General features: G+C 42.8%; 1 protein-coding gene across 1 annotated transcript in view; it reads left to right on the forward strand.

Moving 5' to 3' along the window:
* abca2 (ATP-binding cassette, sub-family A (ABC1), member 2) overlaps window positions 1-22048 on the forward strand; it is a 457180-nt gene that overhangs the window by 160795 nt on the left and 274337 nt on the right. Inside the window, exon 4 of the mRNA XM_067969563.1 lies at window positions 12634-12745. Within this exon, the coding sequence (XP_067825664.1) occupies window positions 12634-12745 (112 nt within the window). The remainder of the gene's footprint in view (window positions 1-12633; window positions 12746-22048) is intronic.

The following is a 22048-nucleotide window of genomic DNA, read 5'->3' on the forward strand; positions in this document are numbered from 1 at the left end:
GTGCCTAAAATAGAAAATGTTCCACTCCCAACAAAAACTCCCCTCAACTTGATGAATACAAAAGTTCATATGCAAGGACAAAAAAAAGAAATTAATTTTCATCTGCTCTGTTAAATTTTTAAAAGAATTTAGAAGATATAGTTTGCAATGGAAAGTAAAAATCAAATTATAGCAGTCTGCTTATTAAAGGTATCGACCGCTTCTGTTGTTAGTGTGTGGCATTGAGGTGAAGAAAGTCTCAGAACTGATCTCAACTAGGACAGCAGTAAGGGACACTACAAACCTCAGTCCCCTGGGACAGCAGTAAGGGACACTACAAACCTCAGCCCTCTGGGACAGCAGTAAGGGACACTACAAACCTCAGCCCCCTGGGACAGCAGTAAGGGACACTACAAACCTCAGCCCTCTGGGACAGCAGTAAGGGACACTACAAACCTCAGCCCCCTGGGACAGCAGTAAGGGACACTACAAACCTCAGTCCCCTGAGACAGCAGCAAGGGACACTACAAACCCAGTCCCCTGAGACAGCAGTAAGGGACACTACAAACCTCAGCCCCCTGGGACAGCAGTAAGGGACACTACAAACCTCAGTCTCCTGGGACAGCAGTAAGGGACACTACAAACCTCAGTCTCCTGGGACAGCAGTAAGGGACACTACAAACCTCAGCCCCCTGGGACAGCAGTAAGGGACACTACAAACCTCAGTCCCCTGGGACAGCAGTAAGGGACACTACAAACCTCAGTCCCCTGGGACAGCAGTAAGGGACACTACAAACCTCAGCCCCCTGGGACAGCAGTAAGGGACACTACAAACCTCAGTCTCCTGGGACAGCAGTAAGGGATATTACAAACCTCAGTCCTCTAGGACAGCAGTAAGGGACACTACAAACCTCAGCCCCCTGGGACAGCAGTAAGGGACACTACAAACCTCAGTCCCCTGGGACAGCAGTAAGGAACACTACAAACCTCAGCCCCCTGGGACAGCAGTAAGGGACACTACAAACCACAGCCCCCTGGGACAGCAGTAAGGGAAACTACAAACCTCAGTCCCTTGAGACAGCAGTAAGGGACACTACAAACCTCAGTCCCCTGGGACAGCAGTAAGGGACACTACAAACCTCAGTCCCCGGGACAGCAGTAAGGGACACTACAAACCTCAGTCCCCTGGGACAGGTAAGACAAAAATCAGCCAGGATATTCCTCCTGTTCAATGTATGCGCGCGGATATCAGGTGAGGAAGTGACCAGACTCATGTGATGCTTTCCATGGTTGAACAGCATATTGGCACTTGCTATCGAGGCGTGAGCATGAACAGCCACTTGGGAAAGGCAGCAGAGGGTTACTGATGTCTGTGAAACTGATCAAGAGCGTAGGTCAGGTGAGGAGGAGGAAGCAAAATGGAAAATATATTGGAATAGTTGCCCTTTGCCCATCTTGTGACTCACTAGAGCTGAAACCTTGTAATATTCCGAATTGGCTTTATCGTCATGGAAAACTCCATCTCACTTCCTCCTCATCGTTATCTGTGTGCTCTTTATGCAATGATGACCGTACATGGATGATTTTCTTTTGAAGCAATCAGTTCAATCTAATGTACAATCATACCTTGCCAATGAATTAACACATTTTAACCCTTGCAGCTCTAAACCTATGAATAGACATGGATGTAGAGTTAGTTACATAGAATTACATTCGGCCCAACTGGTCTGTGCTAGTATTTGTGCTCCATACAAACCTCCTCCCTCCCTACTTCATTTAACTCTATCAGGGTAACCTTCTATTCCTTTCTCCCTCATGTGTTTGTCTAGCTTCCCCTTAAATGCATCTATGCTATCCGCCTCAACTCCATGTGGTAGTGAGTTCCACATTCTCACCACTCTCTGGGTAAAGAAGTTTCTCCTGAATTCTTAATTGGATTTTTTAGTGACTATTTTATATTTATGACATCCAGTTTTGATCTCCCCCACAAGTGGAAACATCTTCTCCACGTCTACCCTATCAAACCCCTTCATAATTTTAAAGATCTCTATCAGGTCACCCCTTAGCATTCCCTTTTCCAGTGAAAGTGCCCCAGCCTGTTCAGTCTTTTCTGTAATAAAATAAATAAGGATGAGGAAGGCCCTTGGGGCCCATCCAAGCTTGTGCATGTAGAAAACCCCACCGATTCCCATCGCAGCCTTGACTGCCGTATCATTTCCATTTCAAATATTGTGAAGAAAAATCACCATTAAATTTGCCTTTTCCATTCAGAACCTGTGCCCAATGTCCCAGTGGCAACTTCTTTGCAGCCCTTTTGTGGCTGTATCTGGAGTATCGAATTGTGTGCCTGTTGTGTCTCCATAGCATGGTGGAGTATTTGTGGTAATGCCTGCAAGGCAGAATGAACCAGCGTAGGAACTGGGTGGCCTTTTGCTTGTGGGATCTGGATTCAAACCCAGTCCACGCTGATAGGATGAAAGTCCACCCCTTAATGTGTTTGGGTCGTCTCGACCCCATTTGCCCAAAATACAAGAGCTGTCTCTAATTTGACACTGACTGGCACTAAATTGTTAGTATAGTAAACATGAAGTAGGGGTGCTCTCTCTTCTGTGGTTGGCATTGAGTAGAGGGAGCTCTACGCTGTACCTAACTATTGTACACCTAACCTTGGAAGTGCTTCATGCTGACACACAGTGCCCAAAATGGGAAAGTGTTACATTTTCCAGCAGAAACATGCCTCGTTGATGACCACAGTATCCATAGGGGGGGAAAAAAAGTAGCTGTCGTCCTCTGCCTTCCTGCTACCTGACTACATAGTTGTGTCAGTGATTATTGGGACAAGTCTCTGCTGGAGGGCCATTACCGGGAGTAAGTGGACTCGGAACTGGTGGTGGTGAAGGGGGTAAGGACTATTACGAGATGCTTGTAACTAGTTTGTTTTCGTTTACAGCGACTCGCCTGATTTGAGAGTTCAGTAGGAAGGAAATTGGAATGTGCATGATTTTTTAAAACTGATGTTAAAACCAAGACGGGTCGATAGAATTAAGATACAGATCAGCCATGATCTAATTGAATGGCGGAACAGGCTCGAGGGACTGAATGGCCTACTCCTGTTCCTATGATCCTATTCTATGATCCTATCGCAGGTTTATTCTGCTGTGTCTTACCAGTCTCTGACTTTTTCGATGTAAGGTGTAAGTTTGGGACCTATCCTGCTCTACCTCATTTACTGGGGATTACAATGCATAGATTGCAAGGCCCTCAATTGTTCACAATCCCCCCAGTGTTAGTAGAACCGGTCCTGTCTCGGAAAGACTTGTTTTGCTCAGTGCAAGCCACAGAATTGCAGCCCATTAAAGTAAAGAGAAATGAGTGAGGGCCGGAATGATTGAAGTAAGGGATAAGATAAGAGGGTATGTTTACCTGACGTTGTCTGGTGTCCCCAGCAGTGGTGACTTTGACTCTTGTACATTGTTGCTACATTTTCACCAGCAACTTGGAGGCTGATTAGAAACTAAGGGTTGGTTGGGGCTGGATTCAACAATCAATGCAGCGGAATGAAGGATTACAAATGGGCCTGTAGAATTCTCTCAACATGCCCATTTGAATTGTGAAAAGCATCCAGCAGCAAAATTATAGGCTTTGTCTTTCCAAATTTGTGTTGCATCTTGAGCTGTACTAGAGCGGGTGAGTACAGGTCTGTTACTGCTGGTGGCAGAAGCTTCAAGTGATGAACGAAGACCGTCGCTCGAGTTACATAGAATGTACAGTACAGAAACAGGCCATTTGGCCCAACTGGTCCATGCCGATGTTTATGGTCCGCACAAAACTCCTCCCACCCCTCATTCGAGCATATCGGCTTGAATGTGATTTTTAATATTAAAAATAGTGGTACATTAAAATAGTGACAGCATTATCCGAGCAAAATCCTACAGGGGATCAGCAGTTCGTTTCCCAGATTGAATATTGGTTTGGAAAGTTTGACTTTTGAGAATGTGAAGTCCCACTAAGTGCGAACATGATCCCAACAGCTTTTCGGGAAAGAAAGCAGCTCCTTCCACCCAAAAGCAACATCACTGGTTGGCAGCTTAATGAAAAAGCCTGGAGACCACAGCCTGTCATTTTTCTGTGGCAAGTTATGTCCTTCAAAGGGGTCCAGGGCTGAGAAACGATCTTAATTACCGTAAAACTTTTCAGTTTGGGAGCAAGGTTTATTTTTTCACGATTTAACTCACTCCATTTTACCGTTGAATGTCAAATTTAATTACAGCTACCAAATGCTCTAAGATGGGTTGGAAAATGTCCTTTTGGATAAGGAGTTAGTGACTCAGCAAAAATCAGCCAACATTTTGCAATCACTGACTATGTGTGAATATCATAAGATATAATGATGGAATGGCTTTTTATAATTACAGCCTTTGCTCTGAGTGGTTTGTTGACTGATAGTTTGTTACATGTTAGTACTTTCATTTATTTTGCCATTTATGTGTACAGATTGCATGCAATAAATACCAGCGGGTAATTTTGTTTTTGCTCTGGTTTAATTGTCTTCAATACTGTATATTTTCTGTTCAAGTCTCTGTGATTTGTGCTGACCACACATTCCAGGTTCCGTATGCGCAGACTCATATCCCTGTACTGCTTCTGTAAATTTAAAAACCACATTTTTAAAATAAATACACATGTATAATTGCAGCAATATATATAAACCCATGTAATTAAAAAAATATATAGTAACTTTGAGCTGGAGTTAAATAATGCAACACAATGATCCCTGACAACACCACCACAAGTCAGTTAGCACTGAATGTTGCAAAGATAATGGGGTAGAATTTCTGCTTTGGGCGCAATCGTGAAATTGCACCTAAAATGCGCTTGAAATTGCGCTGGTTAGGTTAGGCTTCAAGTTTCCGTTAAATTAATTTGTATAATCACAAACGTAAAATCTTCCATGAACCAGCGCGGTAAGTTGTCAACAAACTCACTTTAAGTGCAGCATTCTCTTGTAAATCCCAGAACTTGCTGAAATTTTTCCTTCCCTCTGCCCACACCCCTAAATTTAAAGCCTACGGCCTGTAGAGCGGAGTCATTCAGAGTACTGATTTAAACCCGCAGTCACTACTGCTGTACGGTCATCCAGCAAAATAACAGGGTGGAGTCGGGCCCGAGTGGAAAGGGCAGAGAGCTCTGCTTCTGCACTCCCTCGGTTGTTATTGTGAGCTGCTCCACCTAGTGGTTTGTCCCAGTAACTCATGAAACTCGTACCATCTGTGGCAAGCAGATTGGGACCGCTTCAGTGTGGACGTACAGCTGGTTAAGGGGATTTGGAACGGTTAGCATTTGGAAGAACAGGCTTATTTTTGTCAAATGCTCCTTGCAAGAGGGACATTTTCTAAGGTGATCAAGGCCATCAGGTTTCTTGCAGTCCAATGTTGGTAATAAAGCCAAGCATTGCAATATGCTGTGGGGTCCTGTGTCCAATAGCTTTTGTCTTTAGTCATTTGACAGTTAATTTTGATCTTCAAATGGAAATGTGGCAGCACTGGCTCGTGATAAGTTTAGTTCCATGGGTGTCTGGTACTCTTGGTACCTTGTCCAAGTGGAACTCTTCACATCTGAGCTTAGATAGCAAGTGTGCTTGACAGCCATTCAACTAGGGTGGGGTGAGGTGGGGGGGGCAGCTGCATAACAGATGAGCCTGATTCTGCCCTCAGTAGGCCCTTTTTTGGATATTTTAAACAAGAATATGGCGATATATTTCATAATTAACACATCGTTTCTCCTTTCTGGTTAGCTTGGTGCATTGATGGCCCTTTGCAACATTCAGCCCAACTGTCAATCAAGTCCTTTTTATGTTATGGGATGGTCCTGCCATTTTCACCATCCTCTGAAGGTGGTTACTGATGAAACTAAAAACATTCCATGCATGTGAAATGTTCCTCATGCCCCTCCCTCCCACCGTAACAATGTATGTAGAATAGAATGGTGATGGAGCACACCAGTTGTTAATTCACTTGTGTCATGGATCGCCATCACTCACACTTGCAAGACTCACAAGTTCTGAGTCTTTTGTAACTTGCGAAGGAATGCTTGGGGCACGTCGTCATCGGCACACTATTCTCATCAGTTCCACGTTGCAAGTGGGCAGCGGAAGGCCTCGCACGGTTTGTGCTTGGCTGATTGAACACACACACACACACACACACACACACACACACACACACACACTCTCGCACTCTCACTCCCACTCACTCACTCCCACTCACTCACTCCCACTCACTCACTCCCACTCACTCACTCTCACTCACTCACTCCCACTCCCTCCCTCACTCACTCACTCACTCACTCACTCCCGCCCGCGCACTCACTTACTCTGTGGTTTGGTATTAAATGTATTGTGATGAATTCTATCAGTTCTGAATTCATTTTAATATTGTTTTTTTTTCTTTTTTCGTTGTGTTTTCTTTCTTCGTAACATTCTTTTCTTTTCACCTGTCCACCTGCTTGACTTGCTGCCATGCTGCATGCTGTCCAGTCTGTAAGTTGCTGGTTTGGGTGTTTTATTTTTAAAACAAAGCATCATGGGAAAGCAGCTCAACTTTCTCCATTGCTTTGGGTTCTGAACAAAACGATAATCTGTCTCTTTTAATCATTAACTTGTTCAGATTAGACTAGACCTGGGGACTGATGAACAGTGTCACATACTCTGCAACACTCTTAACTTCAATTTTATAAGGGCATTGCCCTGGTGGAATTAAACGTGCCATTTACTAGGATTGTAACAGAGATGCTTCTGCCACTAAACGGCTTTCAGTTCATTGCAACTTTGTTTAAAAATTTCAAAAGTTATTGCACGCTGTGGTGCAGCAGGTAAAGTCTATGCTACATCATGGACTCTCCCCAGCAACCAATTTGTTAGTCCTGAAGTGGAGATTTCAGGCCAAGCTGAGCTTGAAGAACCAGGAAAAAAATCCAAAACCACAGTGATACCTCTTGATCTGATACTTCGTAATAGGAAACGCCGTATTACTCCCATGAGAGGATTTGCCGCGAACATTCAGCAAACCACCCTTAGTGCCTCGCAGTTTGATCTGGCTTCTGACCGCATCTCCATCCTCTTATGATGAAAGCAAACTTGCAGCCTGAGACCTGATGGAGAAACATAGCATGGATGGATGCCAACAAGAGGCCAACTGCTCGAGCAATTTTGCAGCGAGTACTTTCCTCTACTCTCAAAATAAACAAAACAATGCTTCAGGCTCTATTTTTGAAGTGAAAGCTAACTGCAGGAACGCTAGTCAAACTAACCGTTAAGAAAAAGAGAACAAACTGGGTCTCAAACCAGCATACCAAGTAACCTCTTGCAGTACTTAACCTGACTTTGATGAGATTGTTGGTGATGATCTATGTGTTGAGCGTGGCTTCTTCAGACTTCACCCTGCAATCTGGAACAGCCCGACCTCCGTCCGAGCAGCCAATATGTTTGTGGGATGGAAAGCCGATGCTGTCAGCAGCGAGCACCTCTATGCTGCATATTTATAAATGGTCATACATTAAAAGAATATTGTGGCAACTTTTAACCGTAACAAGAAGACTTTGGAAATACGGTTCAAGTACAGATCAGCCATGATTTAATTGAATGGTGGAACAGGCTCAAGGGGCTGAATGGCCTGCTCCTGTTCCTATATTCCTTTTAAGCAAAGTTTGAGATCCTTTATTGAGAAGGGATAACGCTCTTAAACTATGATTAAAAACAGAAAATGCTGGAAACATTCAGCATGTCAGGCAGCATCTGTGGAGAGAGAAACCGTTAACTCTGTTTCTCACTCCACGGATGCTGCCTGACCTGCTGAGTGTTTTACAAGCATTTTCTGTTTGCATTTCAGATTTCCAGCATCCGCAGTATTTTGCTTTTGTACTCTTAAACCAAGATTGCTTTCCCAGAGCTCTTCCTTGAGATTCAACCGGAGAAAATAACCCTGAAGAAAAAGAACAGGTAGAGACCCAGCTTCACGGTTACCCTGCAACCTTAGCATCACTAAGGTGGAAACCACTTCACACTGATGCAGAAATTTGCAGTAGGGGTGTACCCTTCACCTCCCGAGGAGTGGATTGAAGTATTAACTTTAATGAGCTCAGTGGGTTTTTTTTGGAAAGGGATTGGGCCAAGTATCCATCAGAACTTTAAAGATTGGACCTGGAGGCCGAGACCTTTGGAATGGCTACAATCCTGAAGAATATATAACAGCGAAATGGTGAAAAGTCATTCAAAACATAATTTCTGTAAAGCAACATGCTTTTTGATGCAGTAAAATGTTCAAATTAATTCAAGAATCAAAATCGAATACACTGTAGGAATCACTAAAATAAATTACAGTCCTGTATATTGCTGTAAAAGCATACGAGTCATTGAAGAACAACGTGATGGCTGTTATTCTGAATGGCCTGCAACTCGGAGGTGTTACGACAACCGCTGACCTTCAAAAATGGCCAAGGTGGAAAACAAACCCAGCTGACATTAGCCAGTTTGCAGCAGCTGTTTTTTGTGATTCCTATTTTGGCCAATAGAGACACCATTGGTGGCCAATTGGCAGTTGTTCACTTATGGGTGATTTCTCCCCATTTTACGAAGATTGCCACTTGCTCATCAAGCCTTGCTCCTATTGGGTTATCCTATGTGGCGGTGAATGTTGCAGATGTGGGATAATTTTCATCAGTCCCCGAGTATCATAACCTTCATAATCTAATATGAAGATTACATTAGTATATTCAGCCATTGGGGATGTACTCCTGAGTGCGAACCTCATTTCAAAAACTGTTGTGTTCTGACCAGAGTGGATAGTTCCTACGGCCATTTACCTTAAAGACAAACTAATGGTACTCACTGTTCAACTTTGGGTCATCTATGGGTTGTTAGTACTGTAGCATGTAGGAGCTCCAATACTGTGCACCGACTAGGTCATGGTTTGTGCCTGTGATTCCTCACAGGGTGAGCTTAGCATCTGAGATTGCAATCCATGGTTCCAAGTTGAAAGGCTTGAATCTAAAATAATTAGTTAGTTCTTTTTTTGGATCCACTGGCTCAGTAGGTTATACTTAAACAAAATAAATAAACATGAGAAAACCAAGGGAAGGGTCAATGGAATGAAAAATTGCTTTATGAAGTTGTAGCTTAATCCAGGCATTTCCTCTGGTTTAATTGTCAGTTCCTGATTGTCAACAGAATCCAGAGACAGAATTCACAACTGCTGCGCTTTCCCTGGTAACAGTAATCTGCAATATGTAAATTGTTTTTGAAACTGATTTCATTACCGACAGCCAATTATAGTCAGGAGGATGTAATTGCCTTCTGTGACATTGTAACTGCTGAGAGGGGACTTCACACTGAAGTAGAATTGCCTTGCATTCTGTCTCAGGCAATCAGTAAAATACATATTTGGTTATTTATTGATGGTGTTATTTTCTGATTGTAAACTATCGATTAGCCTTCCAAACCTGCAGTGAATATATCGCAATCATTCCTTCAGTGTGAATCATGTCCTCACAAAGCCACTAAGAGCAAAAAGTGGTAAAGAAAGAACAGCTAAAACAATCTTAAAATCACCCTATGAAGTTATAGTTTAATGAATAATGTGCCTTCAACTAACCTTAATACTGACATTAGTTCAAGGTACACATATATACAATTAACCATAGAAAGCAGCAATCACACGCAGAGTGATGAAAATGCTGAAAGAAGCAAACACCTTGCATGTTTCTGTGGCACATACAGGAGCTGAAAATTGGGGGTTATGCCCGTCTTTGACCTCCAGCCAGAGCTTGTGGGGTCAGTGGGAGGGCACCTCATTAGCATGGCACAGGTGGGCGCAAACGCCACTTCAGGTGCATCGTCAGTGTCTGCCTGCCCATGGCGGCTGAAAACTCTCATGTCCCCCTCCCCGACAATGGCCTCCTCATGCGTTATGCAGCCGGTCTGCCTTCCTTGACTTGGACTGCATTCGGTGTAGCCTATATCCGCCTATTTGGAGGTCACTGGGTGTATGGGACTCCGCAGATCGGCCGGGACCCAACAGAACCAACGGGATGAGAACTCCCGTTGTAGGGAGAAGCCACTCCTGGCTCCGCCCTCTTACCATCCTTTGCCTCGTGAGGGGCAGAGGGAGGTTCTGCTCCTTACAAGGCAAAGAGGAAACTCTCGGAGACAGCGGAAACTCAGCACAGCCGGGTCTCCGACATTTTCCAGGGGTTTCTGCTAGAGTTATGGTAGGAGACTGGCAGAGTCTCCAAGGAATTTTGGCTCCCTAAGCTTCCCGGCCGAATGAAGCAATTTCTCTTGTTTCAGAGGAACAACGCTGCCAGTTAAATCGAAGAAATAAATAAATAAAACTAATTGGATCTTTTGATGAAAGACACAATCTGATCTCTAGATGAAACAAATGGTTCAAACATTGCTAAAAATGCACTGATAAGAAATCACAGTGGTTTAATAGGCATCTTGAGAAAGTTAACCTGCAATCGACTGTCAGGAGATTTTGGATCCTCTGTATTTTACCTAGACAATTCTACAATCAAAAAGAATCTTATACTATCCCTAATTGATGAAGGGAGGTGAATGTATACGATATAGGCCCCTTCCATTTTCTAATGGTTACTTACTGCTCATTGGTCTGAAAGCCCTGTAATGGCTGAATATACTACAATAATTAGTACTAATGGTAGGACAGCAGTTTTGAATGGCAGAGACATGTGTAAGAATTTCTTACTTCTGCATTTTCTTCTTCTGTTATCAATGTACTTGATTTAAAAAAAAATTTGTTTCACTGAGACAGTGTGTCTCTGTCTGTGTCAAGATGCTGAGGTGTAGTGGGTTTAAGGGATGGAGATAATCTAATGTTTGCAAATGCACTAATATTCAATTGATACCTTTTCCATTTAATTCTCCATTTCCTAAAAAATTGAGAGGTGCACGAAGTACTCCTACTAATGGACTTACGAGAATTTGAAGAGAATTATGGGATATCTATACATGTTTCAAATCCTTCCAGGTATGAGGTCAAAAGCATCATTTGGTGAAATTAATAACTGGACCTGAAAATCAATTGAATAAATTATTTCAAGCACTGGTGATTCCCTGGATCTGAGATCATCCTTCAGGTACTTTCACAAGAAGATATTTGATGTTTAGTTATTTGTCGATATTAATCTCAGCAGGTAATAACTGAAAAGAGCAGACTTCTGTGCTGTATCTTTTCTATGGTTCTAAAACTTCCAAGTAAAGCTTACCGGGAAAATAATTCCATCAGCAATATCATTTTTGGTTTATTACTTCTCTTTTTTTTCCCTCTCCCTCTCAAAATCAAATTTGGAAGTTTTTTTTCTCCATCATCTTCAGGTTTCCCAAGCAGCTGGACTACTGACCTGTTCCCAGGTCTTGGCTTTTGATGCTCCTGGGGTGCATTCACACTCCCAACTGTAGCGTCAGTGTGAAGTGGTTTGTCTTCACATCGATACTGCAGTTATAGTGTAAATCCAGCCTGAATCCAGTATCAGGGCCCAGCTTGACACCAGAAGGAAGCTGAGTGAGACTTTCCAGGAGGAAGGAGTCTCACTTTGCTTCTGAATCAGTTCAGACCATGACACTAAATGCCCAACTACATAGAATTATGGAGAAATTACAACACAGAAACATGTTCGGCCCAACAGGTGTTTATCCTCCACGTGAGCAGTAATCCTTATCCCCCTTTTCTTCAACCACCTATTTAATATTGGCATCGTCTCTGCTTTCATCACTAGCTTTGGTAGTGCTTTCCACAGCCACACAACACCTTTGTGCAAAAAAAGTTTCACCCATTCTTTGTCCAAATCTCTTAGATTTAATCTTATATCTGTGATGCCAATAAATGCTCCGTTTGCTGCTCGTGTACCTTGAAGGGCCAGTTTCTGGCGCTCAGCTCCAGGTGAGCCCATATTCATTTTTGTGGTGCAGTGAGGGTGCATCAGCTTTATGGTCTAGTATATAACCATCGTAAGTGTCCATTACAGGCAGGTGAGATGATTGTATTATGGACCCTGATTCACCATTGAGGATCCAGAGGGATTCGGGTATTAGTCCTGTGTTAATACACCTGGCAAGTGAAACCCATTTATGAAGAATTGGAGAATGGATGCTCGTTTATCCTGACTTAATTGGACAGTGCTCTGTCTTCTTGTGAAAGTTTCCTGATGTCCTTATGTTGGAAAAACTTGTTGACTATTAAATTCCTATTTTTTTTTAAACCAAGGACTGACTCAGCAAGTCCTTGTCCGGTTATGATGAGTAGTATTGGGCAAAACTAATTATCATTTACTGTAGGCGACACTGGGAATTCATGACTTTCTGTTGTGTGATTATCTCAGTTCTTGGGATCTAATGACCTGATTCATAATCCTTTCTTGTTAAAACAAACAAAAATGTAAATACAACACCAACAAACAGTGGCTGATACCGCCATGATCTTTTGACCTTTGACCCCTACTCTTTGGCCTGTAGTGGTTTTTATAATTGCATGAAGGAGATGACCTTACTCTGCTGTCGCTTTAACTGCTCTTTGAACTGTACCCTTCCCCCCCTCCCCTTCCCTTGCTCCCGTCTGTTTTACTGCTGTCTCCCTTCAGCATTCTACACAGCCGCACCGCTGACGTCTGCTGGGATACTCCCTGTGATGCAGTCTCTGTGTCCTGATGGCCAGAGGGATGAATTTGGATTCCTGCAGTATTCCGACTCAACGTAAGTCAAACTGCAATTGTTTCAAGATTCCATTGTAAGATCATCACAGACGTGTTTATACCAACGCCTGAACAAAATTATTTTGCTTGAACAAAGCCAATGGGCCATTTTTTAAGGGACTCATTTCCTCTCCCGTTAAGATTTTCTCTCCTGAGCCAATGTTGATTACAAGAAATATCTTAAGAACAGCCTGCAGTGACTCACCAGACAAAGGTTCCTCTGCTTCCACACACCCCCTCTGTGCAACAGTGCCTGGTCTCTGCTCACAGTATCCCCTTGATTTTTGACCAAATTGGGAACTCCTAGGGAGGGGAAAGGTGGGTACCAGCATTCTGCCACTGTCTGGCGAGGGACAAGCACACTTGTGTTACTACACTTTCAATGGTTCAGATTTAAAATATCCTTCTTCAGCGAAGGAACCCCTGTTCCACCAGGCTAATGTGGGTTTAGGATTGTTTTACTCTGCAATCCTGAAGGGACATGCCCACAAAACAGTGTGGTTGCTTTGTGCTGTAATTGATTTGGGGTTTCCTATTACAGGGACTATTAGGACTATTCATATAATTCATCTAACATTTCTGAATTTTCAAAACTATATTGGCCTCAAATAAAAATGTTAATGTAAAAGATGTTGATTATGCAGGCTGGTTAAGGGACTGAGTAAAAGACCGTACAGGCTGGGAAAGTCCCAAGTTTGAACCCTGGTCTGTGCTGAGACAGCTGAACTCAAGACAGAAAAGCGCAGTTGCTCTACAATTGACCTCAGTACCCCTGGGTTAACGAAGGAGAAATTGGACAGGGTTCTCTCCTGATCGCTATTCAGTGACCAATGCTGGAAGTGTGTGTGTGTGTGTGTGTGTGTGTGTGTGTGTTTGCGTGGCTGTCAGGTGGGACTATGATTGGATTTGATAGAAATGTCTTACACTGTTGAATAGCCTGCCAGCACACATTATCTAGGCTCCCACATGAAGAAGAGTCACTTGAGGGAGATACCAGAGGACTTGGAATCTTATGGTGCTATGGGTTCTGTGAAGTGGGTATAGTTGCATTAACGTTTAATGATTTTTATTTTGGATTGATGATTTCTCTCCACAGGTGTTTCTTGTGCCCATTAAGTGCATGTCCACAGATCCCTGAAGGTAGCAGGACAGGTAGATAAGGTGGTTAAGAAGGCATATGGAATAGTTTCCTTTATTAGCCGAGGCAAAGAATACAAGAGCAGGGAGGTTATGCTGGAACTGTATAAAACACTGGTTAGGCCACAGCTTGAGTACTGTGTACAGTTCTGGTCACCACATTACAGGAAGGATGTAATTGCATTGGAGAGGGTACAGAGGAGATTTACGAGGATGTTGCCAGGACTGGAGAATTTTAGCTATCAGGAAAGATTGGATAGGCTGGGGTTGTTCTCTTTGGAACAGAGGAGACTGAGGGGTGATTTAATTGAGGTGTACAAAATTATGAGGGGCCTGGATAGAGTGGATAGGAAGGACCTGTTTCCCTTAGCAGAGAGGTCAATAACCAGGGGACATAGATTTAAAGTGATTGGTAGAAGGATTAGAGGGGAGCTGAGGAAAAATGTTTTCACCCAGAGGGTGATGGGGGTCTTGAACTCACTACCTGAAAGGGTGGTAGAGGCAGTAACCCTCAACTCATTTAAAAAGTACCTGGATGTGCACCTGATGTGCCGTGACCTACAAGGCTATGGACCAAGTGGGATTAGGCTGGGTAGCTCATTTTTGGCTGGCGCGGACACGATGGACTGAATGGCCTCCTTCTGTGCTGTAAATTTTCTATGATTCTAAGTACAAACCAGTCTTATAGTCTGACATGAGGTGTTGTTCAAGCAGGATATGTCGGGTTAGAATGTTACAGCGCAAAAACGAGCCAATCAAGTCTTCGCCACTTAGTCTAATCCCACTCGCCTGCTCGCTCTGCACAAGCCACTTTATCCTCCTCTATTCATTGCCTAAGAAGGCACCCTCTGCCACCACATTCATCTCGTGTTCCAATGGCACAATGATTTTAGAAGTGACGGGCTGCCCAGGGATGAGAATTAGGGATTGGCAACTGACCTCCTAATTTGCGGAGCTGCCAGGCTACATTTTAATGCATCTGGACTGAACCATAATCGTGACCTCTGAGTCAGTGGTTTAGTGAAAATTAGATTGAGTTAAAACCAGTTTTTAAATCTGGACTCTGCGAGGACGATATTTGTCTTGCTGCCTCGTTTTTTGGAAGGAATGGGGTGATAGTAAGACAAAACTCGCACAGAAGAAACTTCCAGCCGACTTCCCACCATCTTCACACCCATTGCAATTTTAGTGGGGGCCTTGAAGTAGAGTTCCTACCGGAAACAGGCAGGTGCCTCGTTAATATATTAAAATTAGGGTCCTGCTTCGTGCATAGGACCCCGATGCAATTTTAATGTCCGAATGTGCAGTGCCTGCGCCCTATAGCGCTGAAAGGAACGCAGCCAAACCAGTGGTCCCTTAAATGAATCGCTGGAGGCCACTCCACACAAGGCCAAAAATGTTTGTGGTGGATATTTGGGGGCAGGAGGAACATGGATGCTCTTCCTGTGCTTCCACAAAAATCCTATTAGCAGTTGAGTCAACTTTAGCTGCTGCCTCCTAAAAGAAAAGACTTGCATTTATATGGAGCCATTCATGACCTCAAGACATCCCAAAGCACTTTACAGCCAAACACTTAGCTAACACTAGTGCTGCTAAAGGCAGCAATAGTATATTAGGGTGTCGAAATGGACTTGCATTCTATGGATCTAAGTGATAGTGACGCTGTACAAAGCGTTGAAGAGACCACTTGAAGTTTTGATCACAATGTTTATAAAAGGATAGAAGTTGTGGAAAAAGGTTTGGAAAGGTACTATAGAATGGTAATGTGTTTCGAATCAGTGAACTGTGGGTAGCAGGTAAGGATGCTAATTCTGTTCTCTCCCAAAAGAGACAATAAAGGGAGGGCTGGAACATGATCCCAGTAGGTCTTTTCCCATGTAATGAAAGGAATAAGTGAGGTAATATGGAGAAATTATGTGTGTTGAACCAAGAGAAATTAACAAAAGGAAACAACCATAGGCACGGGAGCTCATCTCGCTTAATGAGCAGCCACTTCATGTTTAGGAATGTTGGTCTAGACTTTCCGACCCCCGATCCCCAGTTTTCTGGAGGATAAGGCTGGAAAGGTGCATTTTGTCTCTGTACTTCTCTCACTTTTCCTAGCTATTTTCTTTTACCATTTATAGGAATCCCAATTTTCCCTATTTTTTTTCTCCTTATATCTTGTGAAGTATTTTTGTTTGTTTTTCATGTTCCTTACAAAGCTACTAAGGTGTGGGTTTTGCTAAAAAAAAATTCAAATGTTATATACTTTTTTCCCTCATCCTGTATAAATATGGTAAATAAATTTAATTTTTCTTCTGATTCAATTTTTTAAGTGTGGCTTCCCAATTAATATTTCCTAGAAATCTTTTCATTGCTCCAAAATCTGCTTTTCCAAAACCCTTTATCATCACATTGTTGATTTTAGCCTGAGCTTTGACAGTATGAAATTCAACAATAAAATGATCATTAGATCACAGATCCTCACTAACTAACTATCTCTGCTGGATTATGAAACACCAAGTCCAACACAGCCTCGGCTCTGGTGCTCTGCTTTATCATAGTAGGTACAGCGTAGAAGGAAGCCATTCGGTCCATCGTGTCTGTGGCGGTTCTTTGAACGAGCTATCCAATTCGTCCCATTCCCCTGCTCTTTCCCCATAGCCCTGCTTCCACCACCCTTTCAGGCAGTGCATTCCAGATCATTACAGTTCTATGCGTAAAAAAATATTTCCTCATGTCGCCTTGGGCTCTTTTGCCCATCACCTTAAATCTGTGTCCTCTGGTTATGTTGTGTGAGGGAATCATCCATTAGTGAATTTGTTCGTATTCGCAAACCTCACTTTAGTTGCCCCGATCTGTCCATTCAACCCATGGGATGTTGCAATCCTTGATAATTAATATATGTAATCCTTCCTCTCCGCCTAAACAGCTCCCCGTCTGCGTACTGTCCTGGTGGTCTATAGCAGTTACAACTTGTCACCCTCATAATTACTTAGTACTAGGAATATTGGAACATAGGAACAGGAGTAGGCCATTCAACCCCATGAGCTTGTTCTGCCATTCAATTAAATCATGGCTAATCTGCATCTTAACTTCATCTACCCGCCTTGGATCGGTGTTATATCCATGTTGCTTCAGATGTATCCCCTTCTACTGCTGTATCATTCCCTATCAATAAAGCAACTCCTCCGTCTATCTTTTTAAGTCTATCATCTTCCTTAGCTCCAGCTCTTATCATCCTGCTGCCAGCTGTTTATCCTCAGAGGCAGCTGTGCTGGAGAGGAGTTGAAAATGGTTAAGGCACAAAAATTAAACCCAAGGGTCTTCAATAAGATTGTCATTTCAACTGTGTAAATGTTGATTCAGCTCGCAACACTGGTTTTAATAACACCCATGACACCGTCAGCAGCACTTCATGAAGTATTCAAACTTTGAACAAAGGCATTCAAGCAATCAGTTCAAACGGACAGGAAAAGAAAGTTAAAAGTCATCATCTTTTGCGTTTCTGCCCTTAACCGTTTTCTCAGTTTCAGCATCTCAGTCTATTCCCATAGCTGAGCCCTCACTCCCTAAGACCCAGAGTGTGCCTTTATCTACCCAATATCTAGGTAAGTCCAGGGATGGAACTGAAAACCCCATATCATTTGGCTTACTGCGCTCTCGTCATCGTCCTTGACTTTAGAACACAGTCGAGTAAACTCTTCTTCAGTCCGTGACTTTGGCTATAAACTGTGAAACACATTTATTGAACATTGTAATCATTGCTTCTGTTCACTATTCATAGAATTACATTACATAGAATTTACACCACAGAAACAGGCCATTTGACCCAACGGGTATATGCCAGTGTTTATGCTCCTCACGAGCCTCCTCCCACCCTACTTCTTCTAACCCTATTAGTATATCCTTCTGTTCCTTTCTCCCTCATGTACTTATCTAGTTTCCCCTTAAGTGCATCTATGCTGTTTGCCTCAGCTACTCCAAGTGGTAGCAAGTTCTACATTCTAACCAATCTCTGGATAAAGAAGTTTCTCCTGAATTCCTTATTGGATTTACTAGTGACTATCTCATATTTATGATGTGGAGATGATTTATGATCCCTAGTTTTGGACTCCCCACAAGTGGAAACATCTTCTCTACATCTACCCTATCAAACCCCTTCATAATTTTAAAGACTTCTATTAGGTCAACCCTCAGCCTTCTCTTTTCTAGAGAAAAGAGCCCCAGCCTGTTCAGTCTTTTCTGATAGTTATCATGATACACTATAGGAAGTTACTGGCTTAACCATCCCTCCTCAGATTGGAAGAAAATTAATAAACTGTTGTGTCTGTTGTAATAACCTGCAATGTGAAGTGGACCATACACAAACATTAACCTTCACGTGGCAGTTATTTGCTGACCACTCATGAAGACACTCTGGCCCAAGATACTTCAGACAGGCTACCCAATTTTGACAAGAACGGCTGAGATATACTTTTTAAAAAATGACCAGGACAAACAAAATTTAAACATGTCTCTTAAGCTCAAAAAAAGCTAATGTTTTCATATCTTCACACTCTTCCCTTGGAGAACAGTGTGAAGTAGTGGAAGGATTCGTAGGCTGATTAACAATATTGATAGGCCGTGACGTGAACGCTCCTTCCATGGCTGTAACCATCTTTATAGCAGCCAATCGAGGGATTACTACTACGCGGCAGGAGAGTTGTATGGGCTCCCACAACGCACACAGTGAGCAGGGGACACCCACACCCACTGGACGGGAGTATCCCGTTGGATGTTGACCCAGAACTCAGAGCTGGAGCTCCTGTCTCCACTTGCTGGGATTTGAACGGAGCGGGGTTTGAGCCCTGCACTTTCTGACTCGGAGGCGGGAACGCTACCACTGTCGCTGTGCCTCAGAAAAGGCGCTGTCCCTCAGAAAAAGCTGACAATCAAACATATGTACAAAAAAAACCCTCACAATTTGCATTTATTTGAATTGAATGGCTTGGCTCCTGTCTTAGACATAGTCTTTGACCAGATCTCCATTTTCTGGGGCTATTGTATCAGAACCAGTTGGCTCATTTTCTGTGAGTGAACCTTGTTTACTGTGACAGATACATCATAGGGGTTGAGATGCTTCATTTGTATTATAGGTGTCACCAGCACTTCCAGGGCAAAACAAAGATATTCAAACATTGAAGAAGGACATTTGAGCAGTTAGCACAAATGGACAGAAAGAGAATGTTAAAAGTTGCCATCTTTTAAAACCTCCTGTTAAGTGCGTACCAGTGATAAGACCCGCTCTAAACAAAGCCGTGGCAATTTGTATGTAACAGACAGCAGATGTTTGCTACCAGATGGACTATATTTTAAAATGACCCTCTTTTCTATTAATTTATTTTTAATGTTTCTCACTTCATGCAAATGCCTTTCAATTTCATTGTGCTGCGAGTTGGAGAAGAAGTCATTTGTCACTGGAATCATCAATATATTGAGCCATTACGCTATTGCCTATGAAGTGCACTTTCTTGCTGTACTGCCGCACTATTAAAAGCAGCCTTCGTTTTCTAGGTAGTAGATACTGAATTTAGGGGTTAGTGTTCAAAAATGGCTAAGCTACCAATCAATAGGAATTCAGGAGGTTTAAGCTTGCCAATATCTAGAGTGAGATAGCAGGCAGCTGAGGAGATGAATGGGAATTTACTTTAGAATATTGCTTTCAATCTCACTTTGGGACTGTAGACAGACAGTCTGTAGCTTTTTGTTTTTCTGTGACCTTCACATGGGGGAAAAAAAAGCCATTGAAAGCAACGAATGCCCATTATACCGAGAAGTGTTACTCAAAGTAACACACATCATTTTTCTGTGAAGCCTTCTCTTCCTGGCAACTGGCATTTGTGCATCAAGTCTTAATGTTGTAAAGTTGCAAAACTTTGGACTGTTCCTATCATGCAGTGAGGAAATACACTGAAAATAACTCCAGTTAATATAAAACTGGATAGTTCTGAAAGAAAAAAACTGTGCAACGTGCTTTTTTTTAAATTGAGGATGATTGGACCATGTTTAAGGCTACGAAAATCCAGGCTGACACTCCACTACAGTACCGAGGGAGCACTGCATGGTCAGAGGTGCCGCTTTTTGGATGAGATGTTAAACCGAGGCCCCTTCTGCCCCCTCAGGTAGACGTGAAAGATCCCAAGGCATTATTTGGAAGATGAGCAGAGGAGTTCTCCCGGTTGTCCTGGCCAATATTTAACCCTCAACCAGAACCTAAAATAGATTATCTGGTCATTATCACATTGCTGTTTGTGGGACTTGCTGTGCACAAATTGGTTGCCGCGTTTCCTACATTACAACAGTGACTACGCTTCAAAAGTGCTTCATTGGCTATAAAGCACTTTGGGATGTCCTGATGTTGTGAAACGCGCTGTATAAATGCAAGTTTTCTTTTTTTTTCCAGAGAGGTGCTTCTGCTTAGCACCACCTTCCTATTGGAATTATATAGATCGAGAACTTGCTGTATGGTGTGCGATCCCTTCTTGTCCTCCTTCACCTCCCTGTGGCGTTCGACACATTTGACCACTCCATCCTTCTCCACCATCTCTCCTCTGTGGTTTAGCTCCGTGGCACTACCCTAAAGAAGTTTCACTCCTAAATGTTCCTACACAATCAACACATCTCCTGTATTGCCATGTTCAATTTCTTTCTCATCTATTACGCTTGTCTTCACTGGCTCCCTATTCACCTACATACCAGTTACAAAATCCTTGTCCTCATCCACAAAGCCCTTCAAGGCCTGACCCCTCCCTACCTCTGCAGCCTTATTCAGCCCTATATTCCCGTACACCTCTCTGCTCTTCTGATTCTGGCTTCCTTTATAACCCTCCCTCTCTTTGCTCCAGTTTTGGCTGCAGTCTTCAGCTGGTTTGGTCCCTCGCTCTGGGCCATTTTAACTAGGCCCCTCCCTCATGTCGCCTCTCTTTCCTCTTTCAAAAGCTTCTTCACAACCTAACCCTTCAATCTTGCTTCAGGTCACCACCCCTAAACCCCCCGCCCTTCCTTCCTTTCTTTCAATCTCCCAATATTTCTGCCTTTGTCAAACACTTGGGGACATTTTGTTCCATTAAAGGCCCCATAGTTTGTTTTATGGGAAATCTGTAGGTATGATATCATTGTCGTATAACTGTCTGCCACATTCTGTTAAGGCACCAGTACACTACATCACATTGCAGATAGCAAGCTGAATGCTGATAAGCCACTGGTTAATAAATCTCGGTAAAACTTGGTAATTAATGTTAGAAAACATTACAGTGCTTTGTGAGTTATATTCCCCATCAAGGAAATGGAGCTGAACGTTTATTGGTGGTGAGAAGCCGTTCAAAGATATTATAGAAAATTCAAATTGTTCATGTTGAAAATAAACTCTGGGCAACGAGTGCAAGGCTGCAATCTAATCTCGGGTTTCCGCTAATTGTAAACTGGTCCAGCTTCTCTGTCATGATTTTTGATCTAATTTGAATTCCATTTGAAGAGATTACAGTCTTGTAACTCACCCTGGGGTACCCATTATCTCACTGTCACTTTCACATTTTGTAGGATTAGATTGAGACTGAAAGGCCTATTTGTAAGGCTGCTGGTTACTGTGACTCAATCATTGTACATCGGATTTTAGTGAAAACATCGCATCTCTTCAAAATAAAGCTACAAATTCAGGAATTCCAGATCGTGCAAAGCAATAAAACCCTCCCAAAAAACTACACATTATGGCTTACGTGCACAGAGGCTGGATTTTTTTTGTTGCTGAGGGCACACTGGGATTAAGGTTCCAATGTTTGCTGCTGTTATGCCTCATGCTAAATTTTAAGAAGAAATGCATTAGTAAATGATAAAGATGATGTTATGTCTACAATCCCCTCTAGATTCTAGAACATTGTTTTCCTCCTTCATGGGGTACGGTAGTTTAGTGGTTATGTTACTGGACTAATAATCTGGAGACATGAGTTCAAATCACGCCATAGCAGCTGGGGCATTTAAATTCAGTTAATTAAATAAAATCTGGAATAAAAAGCTAGTATCAGTAATGGTGACCATGAAACCATTAGATTGTCGTAAAAACCCTTCTGGTTCACTAATGTCCTTTAGGGAAGGAAACCATCCTTACATGGCCTAGCTTGTATGAGACTCCAAATTCTTAACTGCT

This window comes from Heptranchias perlo, chromosome 31 (genome assembly GCF_035084215.1).
Source record: "Heptranchias perlo isolate sHepPer1 chromosome 31, sHepPer1.hap1, whole genome shotgun sequence".
Lineage (NCBI taxonomy): Eukaryota > Metazoa > Chordata > Chondrichthyes > Hexanchiformes > Hexanchidae > Heptranchias > Heptranchias perlo.